Source organism: Cervus elaphus, chromosome 23, assembly GCF_910594005.1.
Source record: "Cervus elaphus chromosome 23, mCerEla1.1, whole genome shotgun sequence".
NCBI lineage: Eukaryota > Metazoa > Chordata > Mammalia > Artiodactyla > Cervidae > Cervus > Cervus elaphus.
Window position 1 is genome coordinate 43,365,900 of NC_057837.1, and position 21,840 is coordinate 43,387,739.

The following is a 21,840-nucleotide window of genomic DNA, read 5'->3' on the forward strand; positions in this document are numbered from 1 at the left end:
GAGTACTGGAGTGGGGTGCCATTTCTTTCTCCTCAAAGCCCTACTAACCCCCAAATCCACACTCCAGTTCTATCAGTGTTTTACATGGTCTAGTGTGTGTCTCCACCCTTACTCCCTTGTCCTTGGCCCCATATATATATAGTTTGCTTGCAACTGTAAAGAACCACTCCAGCTGCTCTTCAGTTTAAGCTCAGTTAAGTGAAATGGATATCAGTCTCCAGGCAGCTCCCAAGTAGGAGAGAATATTGCACAAGAGGATTTCTGCAATGAATCTGCTTTGAGGGAGGCACCAGGGTGCTGAGCCACCACCCTTTACAGATCAAGATGGCTCTGTTCAAGTCAGGGGAGAGGTGAGTGTGAACAAAAACACACAGAAATGTTCTTCCAGTCTTCTGGATCTTCCCTAGTTGCGTGTTCACTTTGTTGCTATAGATGTTTGTTTGACTGTTTCCCAGAACTCCTGTGATGTTTTTCAGCTGCTTTCTCTTTCCATGCTTCCCTTTCCAAGGGAGACTTCACTCCTCCTAGATCACTATTTTGCTGACATCACTCTATGTGTTAAATTGCATTTTCCTTCACAATATCTACTTGTACCAGTGCATCATGATTTCCCTTACTCTTCCCAAATTTGTTGCAATTTCAGTTGTTCATAGTTTTTCCTCTTATGAATAATGTTGAACAAGATAATAAAGTATGTATAATATGTTTCAGCTACATTATGAGAGTACTCTAAATGTTCTATAACTAAGTGCAAGGTATAAACAACAGAGTCTCTTTGCATCCTGCACATGGTATCCTAAAGCTATTAATAATTAGCTTTCAATATACATGTTGCCAAAATATCTGGTTTTGTAATCTTTGTAGGATTTCTCCCTTGTCACTTCTGTAAGGGCTTCCCAGGTGGCCCAGTGGTAAGAATTCACCCCCCAATGCAAGTGACACAAGAGACACGGTTCAATCCCTGGGCCAGGAAGTTCCCATGGTATAGTAAATGGCAACCAACTCCAGTATTCTAGCCTAGAAATCCATGAACTATGTAGCCTGGTGGCTATAATCCATGGGGTTTTAAAAGAGTTGGACATGACTTATTGACTAAACCTTCACCACCACATGCAGGGGTTAGTAGTCAGCCGCCTGTTGCTCTGGTTAAGCCATGAGAAAAATCACCATGGGAAAAGAATAAAAGTAAAATAGAGCAATACAGCATAACCCAAATAAAAATACATCGGGTTGATTAGTTGGAGTCATCATACCCTGCTAAGCTAAGGAAAAGCATAGTGTGGACCTTGAAACGCCAGGTGAGGGCAAGTTCAGAACATGGGTTGTGCACACACCAAGATGTTTTCCCAAGGCATATGTGGGTCTATGACCTCCAGCTAGGCGATAGCCCTTGTACAAGGAAATAACAAAGATAAGTTAAAGTAATCAATAAAATGGGAGACGTGCCTGGGGACACAGGAGGTGGACTTCATCGCAGCACAACAGATAGTTTCTGCTTGCCAAGACACTAAATAAAAATGATGTGTCTCCGAGGAACAGCGCTCTTGATCCAAGAGGTCTTGAGTACTACAGTACCATCTTTAAAACTTTCATTCTGTATCTAGATTCTTTTTCCCAAACTGTGCGTGTTGATTGTTGACCACTTTGGATCCCTACCTGCTGCGCTCACTGCAGCAAATGACGCCCAACTCGGGGCTGGGATGTGAAGGATCGGTGAGAGAGAAACTGAAGTTGAAATATGGGCGGCGCTTGGTCCTGCAGGAGAGTGGGGTGAGGCCTCTGAAAATCCTCCTTTGTGGTAAGTGATACTCTCTCAGGCATTGAAACCGGGCATGGGAATTCAGAAAGCTGGGAACAAAAGGCAGCTTTTGAAAGCAGGGGGAACAAAAACAAGTGAGGGCCGGCTATTGGAGCTGTCACAAACCATTGAGAAACACTGATTATAGTTCCCTTCTCTTGGTACTTTAGATTTACGAACGTGGGAGAAGGTAGATAGTGAATTAGAGAAACCTCTTTGCAAGGGAGTGCCCTCAACTTGGGCACTGATAAAATCCGTTTTGGAACCTCTTCAGATCCCGGAAAGCTCAGAAGGGAGTGAAGATGAAAGTGAAATCCCATCATGAGGGAGGACCTGAAAATGCAGAGCCCAAGGGGGTAGAACAAAAAACGCAGGAGGCTCTTAAAGCTGCAGTTCCTTCTGCGCCTTTGAGAAAGACCGGTTTCCTCTGCCCTCTCCTGCCTTAACCGCTGGAGCGGCTCAAGCTTTTCCTTCCTTACAACAGACAGCAGTTCTGTCACCCCTCCAGAAAGGTGTTTGTTGGACTCGACAGGAGGGTGACTTGGAGGCTATGATTATGGCATTCCTAGTGACAATACATGAATGGATAGCTACTGGGACAGATCCTAATAATCCTACTGGGGTGTGTGAGGCTGTACACAAATGGATTCTCTTCAAAATACTAAAGGAACTTAAGCAAGCTGTTCAGAATCATGGAGTAAATTCTCCTTTAACTTGGGGATAGTGCAGGGACTAGCTGAGGGTTCCCATTTGCTTATGGTGTCTCATGACCAAGCCAGGCAGAGCCCCATCTCTTTAGATCAACTGATAGGCAGTGGAAACTGGGGGAGAACCCAAGATCAAATTCTTATGGAAGACCAAGCTATAGAACAGGTGAGGTGATACTGCATAAGAGCCTGGGAGAAAATAAAGACTAAAGGACAGGCTTTCTTTACTTTAAAAGAATACCTCACCTCCCCAGAGACACAATCCCTGCTGGTACAACATCTTATCAGTCAGGTTACCCCTGTCATCAAAGCCAATTTGAACATTCCCTGGTTTACTTTTTAGCTAGAACAGCATGCATATTATCTATGGTGAAACAGATCACCAGCCCAGGTGGGATGCATGAGACAAGTGCTCGGGCCTGGTGCACTGGGAAGACCCAGAGGAATCGGGTGGAGAGGGAGCTGGGAGGGGGGATCGGGATGGGGAATACATGTGACTCCATGGCTGATTCATATCAATGTATGACAAAACCCACTGAAATGTCGTGAAGTAATTAGCCTCCAACTAATAAAAAAAAAAAAAAAAAAAAAGAGATGACGCTGGGAAAACTGGTCAACCACTTGTAAAAGAATGAAACTAGAACACTTTCTAACACCATACACAAAAATAAACTCAAAATGGATTAAAGATCTAAATGTAAGACCAGAAACTATAAAACTCCTAGAGGAGAACATAGGCAAAACACTCTCCGACATGAATCACAGCAGGATCCTCTATGACCCACCTCCCAGAATATTGGAAATAAAAGCAAAACTAAACAAATGGAACCTAATGAAGCTTAAAAGCTTTTGCACTACAAAGGAAACTATAAGTAAGGTGAAAAGACAGCCCTCAGATTGGGAGAAAATAATAGCAAATGAAGAAACAGACAAAGGATTAATCTCAAAAATATACAAGCAACTCCTGCAGCTCAATTCCAGAAAAATAAATGACCCAATCAAAAAATGGGCCAAAGAACTAAACAGACATTTCTCCAAAGAAGACATACAGATGGCTAACAAACACATGAAAAGATGCTCAACATCACTCATTATTAGAGAAATGCAAATCAAAACCACAATGAGGTACCATTACACACCAGTCAGGATGGCTGCTATCCAAAAGTCTACAAGCAATAAATGCTGGAGAGGGTGTGGAGAAAAGGGAACCCTCTTACACTGTTGGTGGGAATGCAAACTAGTACAGCCGCTATGGAGAACAGTGTGGAGATTTCTTAAAAAACTGGAAATAGAACTTCCATATGACCCGGCAATCCCACTCCTGGGCATACACACTGAGGAAACCAGATCTGAAAGAAACACATGCACCCCAATGTTCATCGCAGCACTGTTTATAATAGCCAGGACATGGAAGCAACCTAGATGCTCATCAGCAGACGAATGGATAAGGAAGCTGTGGTACATATACACCATGGAATATTACTCAGCCATTAAAAAGAATTCATTTGAATCAGTCCTAATGAGATGGATGAAACTGGAGCCCATTATACAGAGTGAAGTAAGCCAGAAAGATAAAGATCATTACAGCATACTAACACATATATATGGAATTTAGAAAGATGGTAATGATAACCTTATATGCAAAACAGAAAAAGAGACACAGGAATACAGAACAGAATTTTGGACTCTGTGGGAGAAGGTGAGGGTGGGATGTTCCGAGAGAACAGCATGTATATTATAGTGAAACAGACCACCAGCCCAGGTGGGATGCATGAGACAAGTGCTCGGGCCTGGTGCACTGGGAAGACCCAGAGGAATCGGGTGGAAAGGGAGCTGGGAGGGGGGATTGGGATGGGGAATATATGTAACTCCATGGCTGATTCATGTCAATGTATGACAAAACCCACTGCAATGTTGTGAAGTAATTAGCCTCCAACTAATAAAAATAAATGGAAAAAAAAAAAAAGAGAATATTGTAAAAATATATATTTATTCAAATATTAAAAAAAAAGAGAGATGACATTTTTGACACTGAATGGCCATGATATTCTTTAGAAAACTGGCTAAAATAGAATCTTTTTTGAAGTTGCAAAACTGGTTCTTGCATGTACAATTAAGAAAAAGTTGGCTTGTTAAGATACTTTTTTGGAGCTCCAATTCTGCCTAAAAAACTAAAACAGGCCTGGGAAAAAACCCGAAGTTAACTCTTACCTTGTCCTTGGGATATAGAGCCCACTCTATCTGGGACTCCAGCCCTGGGCAAATTGGTAGAACTCAAGCCAAGGAAAAAAAAGAAAAAGGGGCAAAGAGACATTTTAAATTTAAGTGGAAAACTATGGGATCTCTGTCTGTCTGTCTAAATTTATCTGTGTCTCAGTGTGTGTCTCTGTTTTTGCATAACATGAGGGTAATTTATAAATGAGCTCTATTTAAATTCAGGTTCACGTGAACTGAAAAATATTCAATATTAAATATCTAACATTATTATTTGTTTGCTAATCTAATTAAGACATGTCTTAAGTCATCAAAATTGTGTAATATTTTTATTGTGCCTAGGTTTAAGGTAAACTAAACTTGTCAACAAAGAAAGCAACTCTTTATATATATAAATGAGATGAAAACTTTTAGATAAACTCTATTAAAAATAGCTATATTTTAGAATTGTCTATCTAAAATAATCTCTGAGAATTGGGGTATTTTAAATTTCTAGAGTTGTACTAAACTAAATGATGAAAGTTTATTAAATAGCTAGGTCATTTCCAAGTAAAATAAGATTTTGAAGCATTAATTACTGAACACGAACTTCCTCTTACAGAGAAGCTAGAGATTTTGGACCGTTAATAAATATGTTTGGTGCTATCCTGAGATGTTCTCTGTTAAAAAAGAAAAAAAGCAAATATTAAAAAAAATTAAAACTGGTATTTATGTTCACCAATCTATAAAGTGTTAATATACAAGATGGTTCATGGTTGCTTAAGGAAAATACAATTTATGTTTTTAATAATAATAAAAGATATGAAAAATAAAATTGCAGTCTATTAAGGAAAAAATAAAGTAAATCTAAACTCCCAAGTGGCTATTCTCTAAACAGGTAAATGAAGTGATGACTTCAGAAAATGTAAAAAAAGGTTTATGACAAGTGGAAAAAGAGTTTTGTGCATGGTACAATTTTCTTAAGACATTAAACTGCCTTTGAAGTCTTATTGTTACTTTGACTAAGAAAATAATTATTGGTTCACAATGAATATAAGGTGGTACCAATCTGGAATATGGTTTTCTCTTCCTATTAAAAAAACAAAGGTTTCTTGGAATATGGCTTTTGATAGCAGATTATGTAAATTTCTTTAAGTGATTCATACTTGTTTTTAAACTCTGTTGTTACTTTGACAAAATAAATGAGTGTTATTTCACAATGATCTATGGAAACCATGGCACACATAGACAAAGCTCATTCTGCTTCTACAAAATTAACCCCCCATCAAGAAATTTAAAATGGATAAACAATGGCTATAAACCAAACAATCAGGGCTATGGGAAGTCCAAGACGGCAGCTTGGCTTTTCCCAGCTCCCTCTAAAACCTCACTTCTTTTTATAGGATAAAGCCTTTCCTGGCTGCGGGGTTAATATCTCACAATGGAAAAAATGGTTAAAATGCATTTTCTGTAATCTCCAGTGATCAGGGCACCCACTTTGCTGGACAGGTTGTACAGACACTAGCAAAAACTTCATGAGCTTCTTAGAGACTACCACTTTCACTGACGTCCTTCGTCATCAGACAAGGACCACAAAACAAAGGGATTGGTTACATGAGATTAAACAGACTGCTAAATATGACTAAAATTTTCATGACTTTTTGTCTGACATATTACTGGCTTCTAATCTTTGTTTTCAGATATAAAAAAGCTCTTCTCCTGGAGTCACTGATGGTTTAAAACAATTTAGTGATTTACACCTGTGGGTAAAATTGAAACATTTTTCTTTTCTCTCTGCCTCATCCCTCCAAGAATTGGAGACATTTTGAGTTCTAAACAGCCTCATCAAGGTAAAAAAAAGAAAAAAAAAAAAAAAAGACTGTCTCCAGACATATACAAAAATCTCAGAGTAATACTAGGGAGCTCTAAAAAAATATCCACCCAACTGATGTCAGGCCTACGACATCTAATATATTTCACTGCATATTAAGTTCTAGTTTTGTTAATTAAGGTCTGTCTTTAATAAGAATCACTTCTTAGATAGTTCCTTGTGGTTACGTTACATTGCTAAAAAGACATTCATTAAGTTAAATTAAAAGTGTCCTTCATTAAAAAGGACACTGTAAGTTTGTTTCTAAAGCTTATCTCAGTAACTAGTCTGTAAATAAAGATCAGATGCTCCAGGATCTACAACCAGAAAGTTAACAACAAGTTATAGTCATTTAACAAACTAAGTCATATGACTTAAAGATGTCACTAGGCTATACCTAATGAAAGTTCTTGACTTAAGTTCTTACTTGTGATTTTACTATTACTGCTAGCTATATTGTTTTCTACATAGCCTATTTCAACAAGTGTTGTCAGAGGTGTTATCATAGGTGTGACTGAGCCACTGATATAATGATGGTATACAGTTCCATGTGAAATCCATAGTTGTAATGAATGTAACTCATATATCTTCCTTTGGTAAACTCTCTTATGCACATGTGACTATTGATACATTCTTTCAATTTATATAGACCACTACTCAATCCAGTGAGACTATGAAACAAGTACAAAGACATCTATGTGCTCATTTTTTGCTTGTTATAAAACTACCAAAACTATAAAAACTGATAATGGCCCTGCTTATACCAGTAGAGTATTCCAATAATTTCTTAAAATTTTTTCTATAAAACATTCTGCTGGCTTTCCCTATAATCCACAAGGACAGGCCATAGTGGAGGGTGCTAATCAATCACTTAAACATATGATACAAAACAAAAAGGGGGAGATGCCATAGGACAGCAAACAACATTAATGAAGCTTTACTTACTCTCAACTTTTTAAATATTTTGTCACAAACTACGGAAACTGCAGCTGAGTGACATTTTCAGGGTACATCCACAAATACAACTAAGCCTGTGATTCGGTGGCAAGATCCACTAACATATGCTTGGTCACCAGGGAAGTTAATTACAAGGGGAAGAGGGTTTGTTTGTATCTCCCCAGAAGAAGGTCTAGAGTCTGTGTGGATTCCAGCTCGTAGAGTAAAACCTAGCAGAGACAACCAGTGATTCCAGGCAACCTGATCATGGTTATGTTGATAACCATCACAGTGAGTATACCCCTAGCTTTAGTAGAAGCAAAGAATTATACCTATTGGGCCTAGGTACCCTTGCTAAGGCCTGTTGATTAGGGTGAAGGATCTATCCCTGTTTATGTTAATGACTCCTCCTGGATCCCTGGTCTAGAAGACAAGCATTTGCCCATTCATAAAAAGGAAGAGGGGACTCCCTTCATTAGTACTTTGGGTTTTGACACTTGTTCTGTTTTCCTGGGTGCTGATCAGGGCTGTCTTAATCTATCAATGCAGGCTTGGCTTTCTGTAAATTCTTTGAACAGAAATCACACTAAGGCTCAACTGCATTTACTTTCTGGATTGAACTTTGAATAGCAAGAGACTGATCAAAATAATCTAACCAAGCCAGATAGACCTTTGTGTGAGAGCAGACACATAAGGGCCAAATGACATGATCAAATACTCTGGAATAATTGTCGTGGGATTGAGGGGGTGATCTTACTTAATGGTTCCTATGGAATTGTCTGGGACTGTCCCCTAAGGGGTATGCAGCCTTGAATTGCTCACACCATAACTCATCCTGCAATCCTTATGAGAAGTTGCATTGGCATGTGTCTGTATACAATCACACTAATATTACTACACACTCAGAATATCCTATTATCTGGCATGGCAGTGGAAGGTCCCCGCCACAGCCACGGCTCAAATTAGGTAGGGCTCAAACAGAAATATGGAAGCTGGCCAAAGCCTGAAGAAATATCAATTTTGGGACAGAAATTATTCTTATTCCATGAATTATATCTTATCATTAAATATATCAACAAATTGGACATTTTATACTCAAGTTTGTGTTACAGATCCCTAAGTGATTATAATTGGCACTATAACTATTAATCAGATAGAAAGGAACCTGACCTGCCAGAATTGCAAACTGTATACTTGAACAGTTCTTTATTTAATTCTAAACATTCCTATGTGATTTTTGTGTAGATGTTTAAAAGTTTGGCTGCCAGTAACTCAAAATAAGCCGTGGGCACTCTCCCCTGACATGCATACTTTGCTCACAGACCTAAATATTATTCTGAAAAGAACCAAACGTTTCATTGGGCTTATTGCTGCCATAATGGGCATTTTTGCCATATGGCCAACAACCTTACTCTACATATTAAAAAGCTACAAGCAAAAATCATTGGCATACAGCATGCTTCTCTTAGACTATTACCAGGTACAGATACACTTCTAAGAATAGCAGAGGGCCTTAACTCACTGAGTCCTCTTGAGTGGATCAAAGGTATCAGAGGTGGTCTCATTGGAACACTAGCAATGCTTTGCTGTTTCACTATAATCTCTTTAGTCCTTAGATGCATGCAAAAAGCCCTCTGAAAACTAATGAAGAAAGAAGTTGCGAGATCAGCATATTTTCTGCTACAAAAACAAAAAGGGAGATATGCAGGGTTTAATAGTCAGCCCCCTGTTGCTCTGGTTAAGCCATGAGAAAAATCACCATGGGAAAAGAAGAAAAGCAAAATACAGCAATACAGCATAACCCCAATAAAAGTACATTAGGTTGATTAGTTGGGGTCGTCATTCCCTGCTAAGTTAAGGGATAACATAGTGTGGACCTTGGGACGCCAGGTGAGTGCAAGTTCAGAACGTGGGTTGTGCACACACCAATATGTTTTCCCAAGGCATATGCAGATCTATGACCTCCAGCTAGGTGACAGTCCTTGTACAAGGAAATAGCGAAGATGGTTTAAAGTAATCAATAAAATGGGAGACGTGACAGGGGACACAGGAGGCTGACTTCATTGTAGCACAACAGATACTTTCTGCTTGCCAATACACTAAATAAAAGTGATGTGGCTCTGAGGAACAGGGCTCTTGATCCAAGAGCTCTTGAGTCCCCCGGTCCCATCTTTAAAACTTTCATTCTGTCTAGTTTCTTTTTCCCATACTGTGCATCGACCAGTTTGGATCCCTACCTTGCTGCGCTGGCTACAGCAACCGCAGGTGTGTAAAACAAAACAATTTTGTTGTTGGGAAATTTAAGAAAGCAAATTTAGTTTCATTTCACATTTTGATTCTTTATTTTAGGGCCACATTTAGGAAAATTGTTAATAATCACCACTTTTCAATTGTGTGATTAGTGTGTCTTTCTGTACAATGACATAGTTATTTCAATTGATGTTTGATCAAAAGTGGGCTTCATAATTAGAAAAAAGAAATGACTGATATGTGGAGGTTTCTGTGTAACATTTGGTGAATAATTGTTTGGAACATTTCATCATTATATAACTTAAGTTATTCTGATTAAAAAAAAAAAAAGCAATGTAACCAGCTTCAATTCTCTTCTTATTCTATGGGCACTGGTTTAATCCTCTCCTCCTCCAATGTATCTGCTTACTTTGGACAGTCAGCTGGGGTGTTAACTTCCTGTTATTTAAAACCTGTGGAGGCTAAAGAAAAGATCAGAGTCTGCTTATTCAGAGGCGAAACAGACAATGGATCCCATTAAGCTTCACTCAAGCTTAACGACGGCCACTTCATTCCCATCCTGGGATTTGGCACCGCTGTACCTCCAGAGGTATCAGTACTGGTATGGGGTTGAGATATAAATACTAGTGGATGTAACATGAGTGGAAGGGACTTGGGTTGTCAAGCACAGAGCTCCTGTGTGACTCTGGCTGGGTCACGTGGTTCCACAATCAGGCTAGAACCATGTCCTGTGAAAGGGGAGAGAGCATTCAGTTTTCACTCTGCATCAGGGTCTGAGGCTTCGCTCACCTGCAGATTACTCAGGGTTCCCCTCTGGTTTCTATCTCTTTCCCAGCTTGTCAGAAGAGGTGAGACTCGGCTGTCAAGATCACTGTCAGTTGCTTTGCTTTGAGGGCGATTGCAATGGCCGGGTTTCTCTGTGTATTTCATTAGTTCCAGAACTCTTACCTCTCAAAAAAGATGTGACCCAGAGAAGTATTTGAGGTGGAAGATCCTAAGGATGAGGTGAATAGGAAATAGTGGAGAGAATTGCCTTTCTACTGTGGGGTGCTTGGTAGGTGCCAGGCAAGACACTCCAGCTAAGTTTTGCCTTGTACTTTGATTGCTCCCTGGAAATTTCTTCTAATGGAAAATATAGTGTCATTTGAGGGGATAAGCTACCACCTTACAGGCATGGTTTTGTAATGTATCCTTGGGTGTTGTAATATCTTTTTATTAAAGTGTAGTTTTCAGTGCTTGGACAGAAAAGGGACTAGCGGACAAGTCTCTAGACCTGAAGCCAGAAAGTTTACTGTCTATCTTGTCTTTAGAGAATGTAGTTGTGACAAGATCTGATCCTGAAACTTTGCATCTCATTTTTTTTTCATTTGGAGAACAGAAGGAAATATTCAGAGGCATTTTGGAAAGAGAAGACAGGATTTTGTAGTGCAAAGTAGGGTGTGGGGAGTAAAGTGTCCAGGCTAGTACTGAAGCTCACTGGTCCATTCCTCAGTACATTCCCTGAATGCCAGAGTGTTAAAGAAAGACCAGGACTGCACCCAACAGAGGGCGGTTACACCAATTATCTACCTCCTTGAAATAGAAAAGATTCTGACACATGAAAAAGATATGGAATATTATCCAGCATTTAAAACAAAGTTAATCCTGCCATTTGAAACCACACAGGTGAACCGGGAGAACTTTAGCTAAGTGAAGTAAGCCAGAAGTAAAAACACAAATACTACATGATCTCTTTGTAGGTGGAATCTAAAATAGTGGAACTTATAGAAACAGAGAGTAGAGAAATGATGACCAGAAGCTGAGACAAATCTGGGAAAAATGGAAAGATGTTGGCCAACCATCCAGACCTTCAGTTATAAGATGAATAAGTTGGAGACCTGATGTATAGCACCATGACTATATTTTAAAATAATGGGTGATACCCTGAGATTTTGTAGAGACTAGATCTTAATCCTTCTTACAAATACCCCCTAAAGTGAGGTATGTGAAGAGATGGATCTGCTAACTAGCTTGATTTTGGTGATCATCAACAATGGATCCTTATATGAGAACATCACTTTTGTACACCTTGAATAGATACAGTTTATATTTGGTGTATTCCACATAGTTTCACTGGTAGACAGTTGTCTTAGAAGCTTTCACCTTGCTTTTGATGCTTTTTGCTATTGTTGTTGTTCAGTCACTAAGTCATGTCTGACTCTTTGTGATCTTATGGATTGCAACAGGCCAGGCTCCCTGTCTCTGTCTCCTATAGTTTAATGTTTTTACCATGTACATTTTACCTTTGTTGATTTTGCTTCACCTATGTTGTAGATAAATCATGCTCATGACTACAACTTTATGCTGAGACCTTTGGGTTCTTCTAGCAAATCTCTTAACCTGAAGGTGGTCTTGGGGTCCTCTGATGCCAGTGATCGACCACGAATCATTTGGGATGTAAGGGTTACTGGGTATCTATTTTTTTAAAAATATTTTTATTCTTTGTACTTTCATCTCACTTTATTTATTTTTTAAAATAAATTTATTCATTTTAATTGGAAGCCAATTACTTTACAATATTGTAGTGGTTTTGCCATACACTGACATGAATCAGCCATGGGTGTACATGTGTTCCCCATCCTGAACCCCCCTCCCACCTCCCTCCCCTCGGGGTCATCCCAGTGTACCAGCCCTGAGCACCCTGTCTCATGCATTGAACCTGGACTGACGATCCGTTTCACGTATGATAATATACATGTTTCAATGCCATTCTCCCAAATCATCCCACCCTCTCCTTCTCCCACAGAGTCTAAAAGACTGTTCTATACATCTGTGTCTCTTTTGCTGTCTCGCATATAGGGTTATTGTTACTATCTTTCTAAATTCCATATATATGTGTTAGTATACTGTATTGGTGTTTTTCTTTCTGGCTTACTTCACTCCATATAATAGGTTCCAGTTTCCTCCACCTCATTAGAACTGATTCAAATGTATTCTTTTTAATGGCTGAATAATATTCCATTGTGTATATGTATCACCATTCATCTGCTGATAGACATCTAGGTTGCTTCCATGTCCTGGCTATTATAAACAGTGCTGAAATGAACATTGGGGTGTACGTGTCTCTTTCAGTTATGGTTTCCTTGGTGTCTATACACAGTAGTGGGATTTCTGGGTCATATGGAAGTTCTATTTCCAGTTTTTTAAGGAATCTCCACACTGTTCTCCATAGTGGCTGTACTAGATTGCATTCCCACCAACAGTGTAAGAGGGTTCCCTTTTCTCCACACCCTCTCCAGCATTTATTGCTTGTAGACTTTTGGATAGCAGCCATTCTGACTGGCGTGTAGTGGTACCTTGTTGTGGTTTTGATTTGCATTTCTCTAATAATGAGTGATGTTGAACATCTTTTCATGTGTTTGTTAGCCATCTGTTTGTCTTCTTTGGAGAAATGTCTGTTTAGTTCTTTGGCCCATTTTTTGATTGGGTCATTTATTTTTCTGGACTTGAGATGTAGGTGTTGCTTGTATATTTTTGAGATTAATCCTTTGTCTGTTTCTTCATTTGCTATTATTTTCTCCCAATCTGAGGGCTGTCTTTTCACCTTACTTATAGTTTCCTTTGTTGTGCAAAAGCTTTTAAGTTTCATTAGGTCCCATTTGTTTAGTTTTGCTTTTATTTCCAATATTCTGGGAGGTGGGTCATAGAGGATCCTGCTGTGATTTATGTCAGAGAGTGTTTTGCCTATGTTCTCCTCTAGGAGTTTTATAGTTTCTGGTCTTACATTTAGATCTTTAATCCATTTTGAGTTTATTTTTGTGTATGGTGTTAGAAAGTGTTCTAGTTTCATTCTTTTACAAGTGGTTAACCAGTTTTCCCAGCACCACTTGTTAAAGAGTTTCTCTTTTTGCCATTGTATATCCTTGCCTCCTTTGTCAAAGATAAGGTGTCCATAGGTTCCTGGATTTATCTCTGGGCTTTCTATTCTGTTCCATTGATCTATATTTCTGTCTTTGTGCCAGTACCATACTGTCTTGATGACTGTGGCTTTGTAGTAGAGTCTGAAGGCAGGCAGGTTGATTCCTCCAGTTCCATTCTTCTTTCTCAAGATTACTTTGGCTATTCGAGGTTTTTTGTATTTCCATACAAATTGTGAAATTGTTTGGTCTAGTTCTGTGAAAAATACCCTTGGTAGCTTGATAGGGATTACATTGAATCTATAGATTGCTTTGGGTAGAATAGCCATTTTGACAATATTGATTCTTCCAATCCATGAGCATGGTATGTTTCTCCATCTGTTTGTGTCCTCTTTAATTTCTTTCATCAGTGTTTTATAGTTTTCTATGTATAGATCTTTTGTTTCTTTAGGTAGATATACTCCTAAGTATTTTATTCTTTTTGTTGCAATGGTGAATGGTATTGTTTCCTTAATTTCTCTTTCTGTTTTTTCATTGTTAGTATATAGGAATGCAAGGGATTTCTGTGTGTTAATTTTATATCCTGCAACTTTACTATATTCATTGATTAGCTCTAGTAATTTTCTGGTAGAGTCTTTAGGGTTTTCTATGTAGAGGATCATGTCATCTGCAAACAGAGAGAGTTTCACTTCTTCTTTTCCTATCTGGATTCCTTTTACTTCTTTTTCCGCTCTGATTGCTGTGGCCGAAACTTCCAACACTATGTTGAATAGTAGTGGTGAGAGTGGGCACCCTTGTGTTGTTCCTGATTTCAGGGGAAATGCTTTCAATTTTTCACCATTGAGGGTGATACTTGCTGTGGGTTTGTCATATATAGCTTTTATTATGTTGAGGTATGTTCCTTCTATTCCTGCTTTCTGGAGAGTTTTAATCATAAATGAGTGTTGAATTTTGTCAAAGGCTTTCTCTGCATCTATTGAGATAATCATATGGTTTTTATCTTTCAATTTGTTAATGAGGTGTATTACATTGATTGATTTGCGGATATTAAAGAATCCTTGCATTCCTGGGATAAAGCCCACTTGGTCATGGTGTATGATTTTTTTAATATGTTGTTGAATTCTGTTTGCTAGAATTTTGTTAAGGATTTTTGCATCTATGTTCATCAGTGATATTGCCTGTAGTTTTCTTTTTTTGTGGCATCTTTGTCTGGTTCTGGAATTAGGGTAATGGTGGCCTCATAGAATGCGTTTGGAAGCTTACATTCATCTGCAATTTTCTGGAAGAGTTTGAGTAAGATAGGTGTTAGCTCTTCTCTAAATTTTTGGTAGAATTCAGCTGTGAAGCCATCTGGTCCTGGGCTTTTGTTTGCTGGAAGATTTTTGATTACAGTTTCGATTTCCTTGCTTGTGATGGGTCTGTTAAGATCTTCTATTTCTTCCTGGTTCAGTTTTGGAAAGTTATACTTTTCTAAGAATTTGTCCATTTCATCCAAGTTGTCCATTTTATTGGCATAGAGCTGCTGGTAGTAGTCTCTTATGATCCTTTGTATTTCAGTGTTGTCTGTTGTGATCTCTCCATTTTCATTTCTAATTTTGTTAATTTGGTTCTTCTCTCTTTGTTTCTTAATGAGTCTTGCTAGTGGTTTGTCAATTTTGTTTATTTTTTCAAAAAACCAGCTTTTAGCTTTGTTGATTTTTGCTATGGTCTCTTTAGTTTCTTTTGCATTTATTTCTGCCCTGATTTTTAAGATTTCTTTCCTTCTGCTAACCCTGGGGTTCTTCATTTCTTCCTTCTCTAATTGCTTTAGGTGTAGAGTTAGGTTATTTATTTGGCTTTTTTCTTCTTTCTTGATGTAAGCCTGTAATGCTATGAACCTTCCCCTTAGCACTGCTTTTACAGTGTCCCATAGGTTTTGGGTTGTTGTGTTTTCATTTTCATTCATTTCTATGCATATTTTAATTTCTTTTTTGATTTCTTCTATGATTTGTTGGTTATTCAGAAGTGTGTTATTTCACCTCCATATGTTTGAAGTTTTAACAATTTTTTTCCTGTAATTGAGATCTAATCTTACTGCACTGTGGTCAGAAAAGATGACTGGAATGATTTCAATTTTTTTGAATTTTCCAAGACCAGATTTATGGCCCAGGATGTGATCTATTCTGGAGAAGGTTCCGTGTGCACTTGAGAAAAAGGTGAAGTTGATTGTTTTGGGGTGAAATGTCCTATAGATATCAATTAGGTCTAGCTGGTCCATTGTGTCATTCAAGGTTTGTGTTTCCTTGTTAATTTTCTGTTTAGTTGATCTATCCATAGTTGTGAGTGGGGTATTAAAGTCTCCCACTATTATTGTGTTACTATTAATTTCCTCTTTCATACTCGTTAGCGTTTGCCGTACATATTGTGGTGCTCCTATGTTGGGTGCATATATATTTATAATTGCTGTATCTTCTTCTTGGATTGATCCTTTGATCATTATGTAGTGTCCTTCTTTGTCTCTTTTCACAGCCTTTATTTTAACGTCTATTTTATCTGATGTGAGTATTGCGACTCCTGCTTTCTTTTGGCCTCCGTTTGCGTGAAATATTTTTTTCCAGCCCTTCACTTTTAGTCTGTATGTGTCTCTTGCTTTGAGGTGGGTCTCTTGTAGACAGCATATATAGGGGTCTTGTTTTTGTATCCATTCAGCCAATCTTTGTCTTTTGGTTGGGGCATTCAACCCATTTACATTTAGGGTAATTATTAATAGGTGTGGTCCCGTTGCCATTTATTTTGTTGTTTTGGGTTCACATTTATACAACCTTTCTGCATTTCCTGTCTAGAGAAGATCCTTTAGCATTTGTTGAAGAGCTGGTTTGGTGGTGCTGAATTCTCTCAGCTTTTGCTTATCTGTAAAGCTTTTGAATTCTCCTTCATATCTGAATGAGATCCTTGCTGGATACAGTAATCTAGGTTGTAGGTTATTCTTTTTCATTATTTGAAGTATGTCCTGCCATTCCCTTCTGGCCTAAAGGGTTTCTATTGATAGATCAGCTGTTATCCTTATGAGAATCCCTTTGTGTGTTATTTGTTGTTTCTCCCTTGCTGCTTTTAATATTTGTTCTTTGTGTTTGATCTTTGTTAATTTGATTAATATGTGTCTTGGGGTGTTTCGCCTTGGGTTTATCCTGTTTGGGACTCTCTGGGTTTCTTGGACTTGGGTGGGTATTTCCTTCCCCATTTTAGGGAAGTTTTCAGCTATTATCTCCTCGAGTATTTTCTCATGGCCTTTCTTTTTGTCTTCTTCTTCTGGGACTCCTATGATTTGAATGTTGGGGCGTTTCACATTGTCCCAGAGGTCCCTGAGGTTGTCCTCATTTCTTTTGATCCTTTTTTCTTTTTTCCTCTCTGCTTCATTTATTTCCACCATTTTATCTTCTACCTCACTCTTCCTATCTTCTGCCTCCGTTATTCTACTCTTGGTTCCCTCCAAAGTGTTTTTCATCTCATTCATTGCATTATTCATTTTTAATTGACTCTTTTTTATTTCTTCTAGGTCTTTATTAAACATTTCTTGCATCTTTTCAATCTTTGTCTCCAGGCTACTTATCTGTAACTCCATTTTGTTTCCAAGATTTTGGATCATTTTTACTATCATTATTCTAAATTCCTTTTCAGGTAGATTCCCTATCTCCTCCTCTTTTGTTTGACTTGTTGGGCATTTTTCATGTTCCTTTACCTGTTGGGTATTTCTTTGCCTTTTCATCTTGTTTAGATTGCTGTGTCTGGAGTGGGCTTTCTGTATCCTGGAGGTCTGTGGTTCCTTTTTATTGTGGAGGATTTACCCAGTGGGTGGGGTTAGATGATTGGCTTGTCAAGGTTTCCTGGTTAGGGAAGCTTGTGTCAGTGTTCTGGTGCGTGGAACTTGATTTCTTCTCTTTGGAGAGCAATGGAGTGCCCAGTAATGTGTTTTGAGATGGGTCTATGTGTTAGGTGTGACCTTGGGCAGCCTGTATGTTGACGTTCAGGGCTATGTTCCTGCGTTGCTGGAGAATTTGCGTGGTATGTCTTGCTCTAAAACTTATTGGCTCTTGGGTGGTGGTTGGTTTCAGTGTAGGTATGGAGGCTTTTGGACGGTCACTTATTACTTAAAGTTCCATGTAGTCAGAAGTTTTCTGGTGTTCTCAGCTTTTGGGCTTAAGTCTCCTGCCTCTGGATTTCAGTTTTATTCTTCCTGTAGTCTCAGGACTTCTCCAACTATACAGCACTGATAATAAAACTTCTAGGTTAATGGTGAAAAGATTCTCCCCCGTTAGGGACACCCAGAGAGGTTCACAGAGTTACATGAAGAAGAGGAGAGTGAGGAGGGAGATAGAGATGAGCAGGAGGAGAAAAAGGGGGACTCAAGAGGAGAGAGACAGATCTACGCAGCTGTCTGTTCCCAGAGTGTTCTCCGTAGCCCAGTCACCTACAAAGATTCACAGACTTGGATTGGGAAGAGGAGAGGAAAGGAGGAAATAGAGGTATTCTGAGGTAGAAAACAGAGAGTCAAGATTGGGAGAGAATAATCTTCAGTTTAAAAATAGGGCTTCTCTTCTTCTTCTTTTTTTTGTAAGGTTATAGTGTATTGAAAATGAAAATTAAGGAGTAGTAGAGGAGTACTAGAGGACTTTAAAAGAAATAAGAGAAAAATAAAAATAGAAAATAAAAGAGAAAAACGAAAGAAAAAAAAAAAGAAGAAAAAAGAAAAGAAAAAAGAAATAGAAAAAAAAGAAAAAGAAAAAAAAAACAGAAAGAAAAAAAAAATTTTTTTTCCCTAATTAAAAAAATCGTAAAAATCTATGAAAATGAAAGTTAAGGAGTAATGGGGGAGTAATAGGGAATTTTAAAGGAAAATAAAAGAGAAAAATTAAAAAGAAAAAAAAAAAAAAAGAAAAAAGTATAAATATATCTAGGAATTTCTCTGGAGCTGTTGCGGTCAGTGTGGGTTCGGCTCAGTTTCAGATAGCTCCTCGTTCCAACTTACACTTCTCGATATCTACAGGCCCCTTCTGGTGTAGTCAGTGTTTTCTACAGGGATTTTAATCTGTTGCACCAGTCCCTTCTGAAGGGGTTCCCTTTGTTTATTTCGCTTCTGTTTGCCGGTCTCTTCAGAGCCTCATTTCCGCCCTGACACAGGCGGGCGGAGGTGGACTCTTATTCAGGTAGCTAGTTCCGTCGCTCTGCGGGGAGGGGCTGGTGCTGTGGGGAGGGGCTGGTGTTGCGGGGAGGGGCTGGCGCTGCAGGGAGGGGCTGGCGCTGTGGGGAGGGGCTGGCACTGCAAGGGAGGGGCTGGCATTGCGGGGAGGGGCTGGCGCTGTGGGGAGGGGCTGGCGCTGCAGAGAGGGGCTGGCATTGCGGGGAGGGGCTGATGCTGCAGGGAGGGCCTGGCGCTACGGGGAGGGGCTGGCGCTGTGGGGACGAACTGGTGATGACGGGAGGGGCTGACGTTGCTTCCTCCGTCTGCGCTGCTCAGGCTCCCGGCTGTTCTATATGGAGTTCGCCCCACGCTGTGCGAGGTTCCAGCCCTCGGGTGTTCCACAAAAGCGCAGAACGAAAAGCTGCGCCTGCTGTCTGTGGCTTCCCCGTCAGAGTGGTCCAGGCAGCCAGGGGCTTGATGGACGCACTCTCCCCAGTTGTGGCACGCCCAGTCCCTTCCACGGACCCAGTCTCAGCTTCCGCTGGTGCCAGTCGGGTGCGTGCGCCTTCTGCCCTCCGCGTCCCCAGCCCCAGTCCCCGCCCGCGCCGGTCGGGTGCCTGCGCCCTGTGTCTGGCCGCGACCTTCCCCTACCCCCTGCCTCCTGCCTCCGGCGGGGCTGGGCCGGTCCGCAGCCTGCGAGCTCTTCTCTGGACTTTCTCGGTCTCTTTGTTCTGCGAACGGCTGGCAGTGTGTTCCGGCAGGTTAATTTTCTCTCTTTTGGTCTCCCACAGTTCAAGTTGGCAACTCACAGAAGCGCCCTCCGATTGTCCTCAGGGCACTCAGAACTGGACCCTACCCCAAGCAATGCCGCCTGAGACTCCCTTCCCTGGACGGATCTCCGTCCTTAGCTCTTCTGTCTCACTTTTTATCTTTTACATTTTGTCCTACCTCCTTTTGAAGACAATGGGCTGCTTTTCTGGGCGCCTGATGACCTCAGCTAGCGATCAGAAGTTGTTTTGTGAAGTTTGCTCTGCGTTCAGTTATTCTTTTGATGAATTTGTAGGAGAGAAAGTGGTCTCCCCGTCCTACTCCTCTGCCATCTTGGCTCCTCCCCGGAAATTCTTATCCATTCATTTTAAATTGATCTCTTCATTGGCCTTTTTCCCTATTCCAACTCCCATTTCCTCATCCTTATATTTTCACAAAACTGAATTATAAGTAGGTCATTAACTTAACTGACCCTCCAGTGGGTGACTTCTGTGTCTTTAGCCGGACATGCCCAGGTAAGATTGGCTGGGTGTTTGGGTTTTTGAGTCAACACTTATCCCGCTGTAGCTTCTGTCCATCAGGGGTACATCCCTTTGGAAGCCACTATCACCTGGACTTTGACTTAGTCACTAACATGCGGCTCGAGCTGCCCAATTACTGAAGAAGGCGATCAGGATCGAAGAGACAGAATAGAAATTTGAAAGGGAGTTTTGAGAAATGAGAGTACAAATTATTGGCAAGATGAAGATTTAATTTCAGTGAAAGATCTCAAAACTGCCCCTGTTGTTGCAAAGCTATATCATGATTCTAAGAAAAGATATGATACATGGAAAAAACATGGAAAGCTCTTCTTCTGTACTCAAAGGCTTTTAATTTCTCAAAGGCTTTTTAATACTATATTCTCCTTCATTAGGCTGTGAGTGCCTATCTTTGTGGGCTTAGCTCAATAGCACAGCACTTGGAACATGGAATTGCTAAAAATGCACTTTGTAATGAATTGAGTTTGAAAGGACGCATTAGAATGAAAAGTAAAAATATGGAAAAAAGGGAAAGAGCAGTAATACTAATTGCTGAATAACCAGTGTATTAATATATTATAAAGTAAGAAAATAATGATCCCACTTTGTGCTGTGCAATTATTGAGGTGTACATGGTATCTCTTCAACAGATGAGAAATTCCTTAATGGAGACACCCTGTATTTTTTGGGTTCTCAGTATCTGCTTATACATGGATGTGTGAAAAAGAGCAGCCAATTTGTTCACTGTGATTCTTATCATCATCTAGGGACAGAAGTTCCACCTGTGTCTGAAATGATCCCCACAGTTAGTCCTACGTCTTGTGCTTTTGTATAAATTGTAACCTGAATCAAACTACCTGGCATTGTGGAGTGAATATTACACGTGAATGTTGGGACTGTAGGTGCAGGTACTGTGTGCACATGGAGTGGGCATCTGCATGTGTGCTTATTGGGGGAGAAGGCTAGTCCTGCTTGTAGAATTAGAGTTTTAGCCCATCCCGACCACATTCACAGAATAATATTCTCTATGTACGAACAAAGCTAGTGGAGGTGATGGAATTCCAGTTGAGCTATTTCAAATCCTAAAAGATGATGCTGTGAAAGTGCTGCAAGAAGTATGCCAGCAAATTTGGAAAACTCAGCAGTGGCCACAGAACTGGGAAAGGTCAGGTTTCATTCCAATCCCAAAGAAAAGCAATCCCAAAGAATGCTCAAGCTACTGCACAATTGCACTCATCTCACATGCTAGTAAAGTAATGCTCAAAATTCTCCAAGCCAGGCTTCAGCTATGCGTGAACCATGAACTTCCAGATGTTCAAGCTGGTTTTAGAAAAGGCAGAGGAACCAGAGATCGAATAGCCAACATCTGCTGGATCATCGAAAAAGCAAGAGAGTTCCAGAAAAACATCTATTTCTGCTTCATTGACTATGCCAAAGCCTATGACAACATGGGTGATTTAATAAATGAATTCTCCTCCTTCTCTTTCAGTGGTGTAGGTCACCCTGAGTTTCCATTCTCTGAAGAATATTGACTCTCAGCTCTCACCGTGGTTCTTTGAGAATGTATTTCTTCTAGGGTGGTGAAGAAGATTTTCATACTTGGTGGAGGTACTTAAATGAAGTGTCTCAAATTTTGAAAGCTTGCTTTTCCTTTTAAAACATTTAACACTTTATGAAACAATAAAGACTTCAAAGTTAGACAACTTCTTTTTTTCTGATAATTAAGGTAATACATACAAATTACAG

The 21,840-nt window shown here is 39.7% G+C and overlaps 1 protein-coding gene across 1 annotated transcript in view; it reads left to right on the forward strand.

Annotated features, from left to right (window-relative positions):
* The first annotated feature begins 1,677 nt into the window (after nt 1-1,677).
* LOC122681080 (dihydrodiol dehydrogenase 3-like) overlaps nt 1,678-21,840 on the forward strand; it is a 31,834-nt gene continuing 11,671 nt past the window's right edge. Inside the window, exon 1 of the mRNA XM_043882802.1 lies at nt 1,678-1,770. Within this exon, the coding sequence (XP_043738737.1) occupies nt 1,678-1,770 (93 nt within the window). The remainder of the gene's footprint in view (nt 1,771-21,840) is intronic.